Raw genomic sequence first — 8,104 nt, 5'->3', positions numbered from 1 at the left:
ACCAAACATACGTGCACAAATTGTGCTTTCGCAGTTACCTGACGCGTCCCACAAGTTCTTTCCAAGAAAAACAATTTGGCATTATCTTGCCAATATCTTTATTACAATTTACAGATTAGTTCTGAATAGTTTTATTATGTACAGAAATATAACTTTAGATATAAAAACCCAACAAACTCGACACAAATCAATTAAAATCTGTATAAAGCCAATGTTGAAGGTTTTCTAACTTTCTCTAAATTATACAAAAATAAAATCTGATAATTACAGTTTTGATTTAAAGTTCAACAAGTGTTATTTTTACTGTCTCACTCAAAGCACTTACACACGTACACATCCTGTATGAGCATTTTAAAGGTATGTTATGGGGAAAATGGTGACAAACAAGCTTAGCTTGCTTTTAAGATATATTTATGGTGATGAATTTAGTGTTAATACCTATCAGCTACCTTGAAAACATGAGGTTTGCGAGAGGGGGAAAGCTTACCCAAGCAGGTATAGTTTCCGTGAGAATCAGCAGTGTTAGATCAGGGTGCTTGATACGCTGCAGCTTGGAAAAAAAATCATTTCTCCAATGTTAGAAGCAGCAGGTTTTAATCTACTTTACACCCAATTTGTCAATTCTGTTCGTTTCCAGCTGTTGGCTTTTCCAAGCCTCTGCAAACAGCAGGTCAGTGTTTGCAGGTGTTAGTTCACACCACTCTAAAGCTTCGTACAAGGACCACTAAAACGAGTTGTCCAGAGTAACAGGAGCTCCATCAAGTTCTCCAAGATCAAAGAAAATGGGAGAGTCATGGAGAAACGACTGTAGTATATTTTACCAGGAGCAATGAACAGCATTTTTACGTATCAGTCACACTTGGACCATAAGTCAACACAACTTCTGTTGTAATTCTACCTTTATCATCCTGCATGCTTCTTCCTAAAAACAGAACACCTGTTATCAAATACAATACAGGCAAACAAACTCCTAAAAATGAAAGGTTATTTCGCAGGATTTGAGGGCATGATTAGAATTACAATTTCACAACTAAAATTATCTTTTGCAGGAATGGAGACTCCAATTTTTTTTTTATGCCACAGGTATGAAAAAGAACATTGCCGCATTGCTTCCAAGTAGCCAGTCTGGAAGGCTGCTTGAGTTTCAGCTGTATTTTTAAGTTTACATGACAACTCTACTGTAGTTCACAGTTAACCCTCTGAATTTCATAATTGTAACACTTCTAGTAAAGGAAATTTTTAAATTTAAAGAACATACTTCATGCAATAAGAATAAAGTATAAACCCAAAGACTCTGAAATTTTTGAGAGAATTAAAATGGCCAAAAAGATGCCACGATAAAGCAGAAAATTCAGTAAAGCTCTGTGAAGCTCTTCTGTATCTGTAATTTTCTTTTGAATTAAAAATTGAAGTCGTTAATGAGATTAATGAGATTATAAATCTGAAGCATTTAGAAAAGCGAAACAATTCTAGTCAGCGGAATGAACCAAGTAGCAAATAATTTATTCACACAACTTCATGCAGACAGATACGAATTCTTTGATGTTTGGTATTTATTCCATTGCATGACCTCATACCTGCTTGGTTAAGAGCCACACAACGTCCTTCAGGTCCAAACACATATCCAAATGGTGCTTTTTTTTTTTTTAATTTATTTTGACTTGAAACAACAATTAAACATTTTAAGTTAGGAACATAAATAAGGAGTGTTTTCCTCCCACTGAGGACCTCAAGTTTCAGACCCCAAACGTGAAATGTTATTTTGGTACCAGATGAACAAAAGTGCAGACGCAGAGAGGTATTAATACTGGCTTTTGGTAAAGAACACAGCAATTTGTAGCCTTAGATTTCCATAAGTCTAAGATAATTCTCCTTACAAGTACCAGAACAAGCGTATTGGATACAAGGAACATGAAGAATCTTCCACTTCAATCCATCTTCAGAAAGCAGAATCAAATTCAGAATCAATTACAGCAAAGTTACTCTAAGATTAACTTAAGATCTAGGGCCTAGTTCCCTGTGCGTGGCTACCTAAACTCAAACGATCAGCCTCAACATGTACCTCGGAGCTTTAATTATTGATCGGAATGTGGCCTTTCATTGCCCTGAAAGCAAAGAGGTTTGGTGCACAAGCAGCCACCACCCTTTGGAACAGTACTGGGTAAAGGTATTTATATTTAAATAAAGACAAACCAAAGGGCTTGTAGTGCACCAGAGCTCCCCTGAATCCCCCAGTGTGCTAGACTGAAATATTAAGACATCAAAGCGTTACATAAACACTCAAACACTAGATAACATGCAAAACTGGGATCTTAAAAGGAAGTTAATCTGCTTTGCACAGTAAAGTTAATCAGCTAACAAATTTTGAGACTTTTGTACAAGTTAGAGAAAATGGAGAACCACAAGAAAGTAACACATACCTCTAGAATCTTTAAATCAAAACTGCAATGACTAGGTTCTGAGCCTCATAAATATCTCCTTCAAAATAGGTTTCGCTTTTTCAAAGTGCAAAAATTCAACTTAATAGTCACCACTTCTCCAGATACGGCAGACAAGGCATTTTTGGAATGGATTTAACCTAAAGCAGTCTGTTTCTCAAGTGTTACTTAAAAGGAATGCAATTATACCACCCTTACCCTTGATGATACTCAAAAGGTTTTGTCTGACTATCAAAATGTGACACACAGACCTATTGGTTGGCTGAATATTGAACTGGGAAAAAAGTGTTAAAATCTCACTTCTCTCCCCATTTCAAAATAGCACATGCAGCTGCCGCTTCTTGTTTTGAAGATGTTCATGAGTGCTTAGGCTCATACAACTACCAGATCTTTTAAGGTGCTAAAAGAGATCAACCCTCTTGTAGTAGGTTTCTTGGAGTCTATTAAATACTCTTTGCCTATGCTCTGCTGTGAAGCAATATCCTATGGCTTCTTCTGTTTCTTGGATACGTTTCTGGAACCTGCATCCATCTCGTGCAAGCTCTTCCCAGGGTCCTTTACGATCCTCCTCACTGCTTACATAATACTCAGTAACTTTTTCGAGGAAGGTGACCTGGAAAAGACAAGCCATTTAGTAAAGCATTAGCCAAATACTCATGCAAAACTTGCACACATGATTTTTATAATTTTTCAACAGAAGTTATAAGATGCATAAAACAGCAAGAAACCTCAGATATGCCACCAGTTCACGCTAGGTCTCTGCACCACGTAGGCCAGAGTATACTTCACCTCTCACCTTTAAAAGCAACCAGTTGCTGACTTCCCACTCAACCAAAAGTAGTGTTCAAACTACTACCGAGTTTCTAAACTGCAGCCTAAGAGGCCTCTTCAGGCTGACAGCAGGTCACCCGGTGTTCCCTGTGAAATAACATCCCCCCCCCAACATCAGCACTGAGTTCCACCCTCACACAGACACAGTTCAAGCAGGTTACTCAGCGGGACAGGCCAGGACACTCACTTAAGGCTAGAAACATGCTATCTGCCAACATCTCCGATTACAGAACAATGATTTTTTTTTTTTTAATTATTATTATTATGTAAGCTTCAGTAGAGTAAGTAATCCTGTGAGTCAGCTTTTACTTCAGCACCAGGAGAAGAAATTACACTATACTACATATAAGGAAGTCACACTCATCACTACGTGACTGGAACAAACCCGTCTATTTTGAGCTGGTATCAAATTCCAGTGTAAAGTTCATGCAAGGAAATGAAGTCAAAGTCATGGCACTTTAAAATACGTATGAAAACTTTCACTCTTCACTATTTTGAAGAACTATTAAGCTATTTAAAAAACCCCCAAAGAAATTTACAGCATCAGGATCTAAACTTGAGAGTATTTAGACTGTAACTATACACTAAGGATTTAAGTCTGTCTTTCTGTTATTGAGTGACAAGCAAAAGCCAGACTATTTCAGGCTCCTGCTGAATTATGTATTTTCATTTAGCTGTACAAAAGGCACAAAACTGAAGGACAAACTAACTAGCTGTCAGAATCCACTAACTCTCAGACTAGGACCGATTCTTGAAGACAAGCCAAATACTGTCATTACAGATGACTCCACTGAATTTGATGCAGGACAGCTACTTCTGGAAGGTCAGGAAAAAATGTGGGGAGGTACAAAAAACTTGCTGCTCCATCCTTATATCTTATTAACACAGAACCCTAGTTTCACACCCAGTTCATGCTAACACAATCAGGAGTGTACAGTGAGATTGCTTTTTGTGGTAGAGCCATCTTCGAACCTTCAGAGAAAACATGAAGGTAACATGAAGAGATGACCTACAGGAATAACCATCAGATTTTGCTGAAGGCGACCTCTGGTTCTAGTGCAGTGATCCCCAATTACTGCTGAGTTGTCTGCGAGTACAGTGGCATCAGATCCCACATATCCTCGCATGTGTCAATGTACTGCTAACTCATAAGTGAAACAAAAATCTCCCAGGTTTTATGATTCTATAAACATGAATATTGCTGCTGTTGGGTTGCAGGATGCCAGATAGGAAATAACCTTGAGCAGGATGAATGATTCCAACATTTCCTGGGAACACCTCAAGTCACTGCTCAGCAATCTCTGCTGCTGCTTTCAAGCACACAGAGCTGTTACATCAGCTTATCCCTTTGTGAGTTCCTACCTTACATCCTTTTTACATCAGTCTAAGACACCCTTGGGCACAATTACCGGATTTTGTAACATCATGCTAAATATTGCAGCTAGATCACCATTCTTTCACCATGTCAATAGATTACAGAGTCAAACAACAAACTAGTAAAAAAAACCTACTACATTCCTGACACACCACAAGATTGTTAAATCACAGCAGTATGAAGTTACAGCAGGGCTCATCAGTGCCACCTCACAGCATTTGAGAGAGATGTGGTCAGTTACAAAGGACCTGCTGCAGAAACAGTTTGAGTATTTTCCATTTAGACGAAAACATACGGTTAACTATTAAATGCCACTTGCCCTAGCAAAAACAGATATGAAGTTACCTCCAAGTCAGGCTCTCAATTAAAGGAGCAAACAAGTCAGATCTCTCTGCTGTAAGAATGCCAAAGCAAGCATTATACAGCTTTTCTCTTTTGATAACTTACTACCAAGTCCAAGGGTAATACATTAGTGTATCACAACTCATACAAATGTTTCAAGTATCAGCCAAGACTCAGACATCACACCTGAAAAGCCATCTTGTACATCTGTAGCATCATAAAACTTAAAAGAGGACAAATTTATTACTATTTACCTGAATCCTAGCAGATCTATTAAAAATGTTAATGCACTAGAGCCTCATAAACACATTACAATTCCAGTTTTACATCCTTTTAATCAACGACTGCTGAATTATAAAAGTCTTTTAAATGGAAATGGAAGTATTACTATACTTTGTATTGAAACTTCAGTGGTTTAGTGTAGCATGTGTTAACCCACAAGAGAAGAGTTCTTTCTACTCCAAAAGACATCTGGAACTCAAGCAGGCTTGTCACAAGTCCTAAAATGCTTACAACGCTTTAAGTCTCGATTACATTACGTGCCTGCAAAGGTCCTAAAATACCTTATCAACGTTATTCATAACAGCAACGTAACAGTACTTTCCAGAGGAACAACTTACGTCACAGTTCTCATCTGTTTCTCTGATAACGAAAACTATGTTACAAAACAGATACAAAATGAAAACTATCTCTTAAAAGGAAAATGTAACTTCAAGACTAAAAAAGAAATTTAAAGAAATCTGTTCTGTGTCACTGAATTACGAAGTCTACCATCACGTGTAAAGGATGAGGCACACTCATTTCAGTCAAATAATTAGACCATGAACTCATGGAGGCATGATCTGCCTCCTGCCGTGGCTGGAATCCTGGCACAAATGACCTCACCACTCACAAAACACATGGTGCAATGGAGGTTTGCTGTTGGTTGTTTTTTTTTTTTTTTTTAAGCATCCCCAAAACACAAAACCATAAACAAAGTATATACCTTTTTCCGCTTGGTACTGCTGCATTTCTCACCAGAAAGAATGCCATGCTGCACAAAGTCAGTGACCCCACAGTTATGTTTTTCCAACTGCACCTGACAGACAGTCAAGTGACTATGCTCAGCAGCCACTACACTTGGTCTCTCAGCTCCTTTTAAACCAGGCGTCCCTTTTTTCTCTGCTGTTTGAAAGGCAGCCGTGAAATTTAAGGGATTATATGGATCATCTGAGGTACAGAACGAGTTCCAGAGTTTCAGGTTTTCTGCCTCATCCACACTACTACAGTCCCACTCATCCTCCTCTTCTGAACTAGGGTGAGGAGAGGCTGAAGAATCTTCTGCCCACGAAGAATCTTCTTCCTCCTCCTCCTCCTCCACATCTGACATATCCTTTCCTGGATCACTGGAAGATGTCTGGATGGTAGCTGTGAAGTTCTGAGGGTTGTACGGATCCAAACTGTAGAAAGAATTCCAGAGATGAAGCCTTTCCCCGTCCTGGCTACCAGCGTCTGAATCCGAAGGGAGCCCTTCGCTGTCAAACCCATCATCATCATCATCCCAGTCTTCCTCATCATCCGCACTCTCATCCCCGCTGGAAGCTCCCCCTATGATGTAGTCTATTAATTTATTCGCACAGGCAGGTCTCGCTGAAATCGAAAGGTTTTGCTCTATTTCGGAGTCCTCATCATCCTCTTCAGTCAGGGCTTCCCTCTCGAGCGTCCCCTTCTCAGCTGAACCCCTTCTCCCCTCCGGCTCCAAGGGATCACCTCCAGGCTGTCTCCCCGCGTCGCTGGGCTCCTCGGGCCGCTTCAACTCCCCGGCATCGAACCGCTGCTCCCGCCGTCGCCCTACCTCTTCTTGACAAACGCCCTTGTGCTGCTGCTGCTCCTCCTCCAAGCTGTGATAGCCGTGGTCCGGGTCTGGCACTGCCAGGCCACCGCTCGCCAAATGCCACGGCTGGAGAAACGCCAAGCGCTTGCCGCAGAGAAACTCGACCTCCGGCAAACCGCCCCGGGCGGGGCAGCCTCGCCAGGCTTCCGTGGGGACCTCGGCTCGCAGGGGCTGGGGCAAATGGCTCTTGCCGGAGCAACCAACCTGGCCCTGCTCCGGGCCCAGCACGTACAAGTCCACACGCGGTACGGTGAAGGACACCAGGCTGCTCCGCACCAGCCTGGTTCTCCAGAGGCCCGGCGAGATGGGCTCCGTGCCACCATCTCGTCCCTTCTCCTGGGGCTCCTCCGGCCACGGCAGCGTCTCCTCGGCCCAGTCCAGCGAGGCGGCCGGCTCCGACAGCAGCAGCAGCGGCGGCGGCTGGGGGCCCTTGGCGGGCGGCTGCTCGGTGGCGGGGCAGAGGGCACTGCTCAGCGCGGGGCCGGGCAGCAGCCGCTGCAGCAAAGCGGGCAGCGGGGAGAGGAGCTGCGACACCAGCCGCAGCCAAGAGAAGGGCGGGCTCGCCTGGGCCGAGGCGCCGGCGGGGGCCGCGCTGGGCCCGGCCAGCTTAGGCCAGGCCCCGGCTAAGCCCAGCCGGGCCCGCCCCAGGCCGGGCCCGGATCGTTCCTGGCCGCTCGGCTCCATGAGCGGCGGCGGGCAGAGGACACTCTTCAGCGCTCCCAGCGGTGCGGTCGGGCCTGCGGAGCGGCGCTCCATCCAGGGGCTGCGGGTCCAGGGATTGCGGGGCGGCGGGCGCAGCAGGCGGCGGGCGGCTTCGTTCGGGTACTCGGCTCCATCCTGCTGCGGGCGGCGGCGCAAAATGGCGGCGCGGGGGCGAACGCCGAACCTCAACCCTCCCGCGGCCGGCGCGAGCCCCGAGAGGCGGGGCGTTTCTAACGCGCAAGCGCCGACCCGCCTCCTCACCATCACAGCGCCGCACCGCCGCTCATTGGGTACCGGGGCGGTGTCGTCAGGTCCCCGCCTCCCGGGGGGCCGTCGTCAGGGCGGAGGCCCCGCCCCTCCCTCCGCGCGGGGATTGCATCAGCCGGAGGGGACCGGGCGCCGCGCGGCAGCGCCCCCTCTGGCGGCGGGGGGACCTCGGGGGGGGGGGGGGAAGGCCGGGCCGGGCCGGGCCGGGCCGGGCCGGGCCGCCTCAGGGGGGACAGCGCGGCCCCGGGGCGGGCAGCGGCCTCTGGGGTCCGCGGG

The 8,104-nt window shown here is 45.3% G+C and overlaps 1 protein-coding gene across 1 annotated transcript; it reads right to left on the bottom strand.

Moving 5' to 3' along the window:
• Window positions 1-81: 81 nt before the first annotated feature.
• Window positions 82-7,840, bottom strand: PPP1R15B (protein phosphatase 1 regulatory subunit 15B). Its single transcript, XM_075776219.1, has 2 exons — window positions 5,972-7,840; window positions 82-3,051 (listed from the first exon to the last, which is right to left on the bottom strand). Exons 1-2 carry the CDS (start codon window positions 7,823-7,825, stop codon window positions 2,839-2,841), a joined length of 2,067 nt encoding a protein of 688 aa, XP_075632334.1. The 5' UTR covers window positions 7,826-7,840; the 3' UTR covers window positions 82-2,838.
• Window positions 7,841-8,104: the final 264 nt, after the last annotated feature.

Source organism: Balearica regulorum, chromosome 25, assembly GCF_011004875.1.
Source record: "Balearica regulorum gibbericeps isolate bBalReg1 chromosome 25, bBalReg1.pri, whole genome shotgun sequence".
NCBI lineage: Eukaryota > Metazoa > Chordata > Aves > Gruiformes > Gruidae > Balearica > Balearica regulorum.
The sequence above is the reverse complement of the archived record's forward strand: the minus strand, read 5'-3'. Positions and strand labels throughout refer to the sequence as shown.

Bases quoted from the DNA above. Each gene is read 5' to 3' on its own strand.
- PPP1R15B (XM_075776219.1), bottom strand. From the start codon at position 7,825: ATGGTGAGGAGGCGGGTCGGCGCTTGCGCGTTAGAAACGCCCCGCCTC. The intron at 3,052-5,971 runs GTATATACTTTG...TGTCTTTTCCAG, and splicing joins GCAGTACCAAGCGGAAAAAG to GTCACCTTCCTCGAAAAAGT.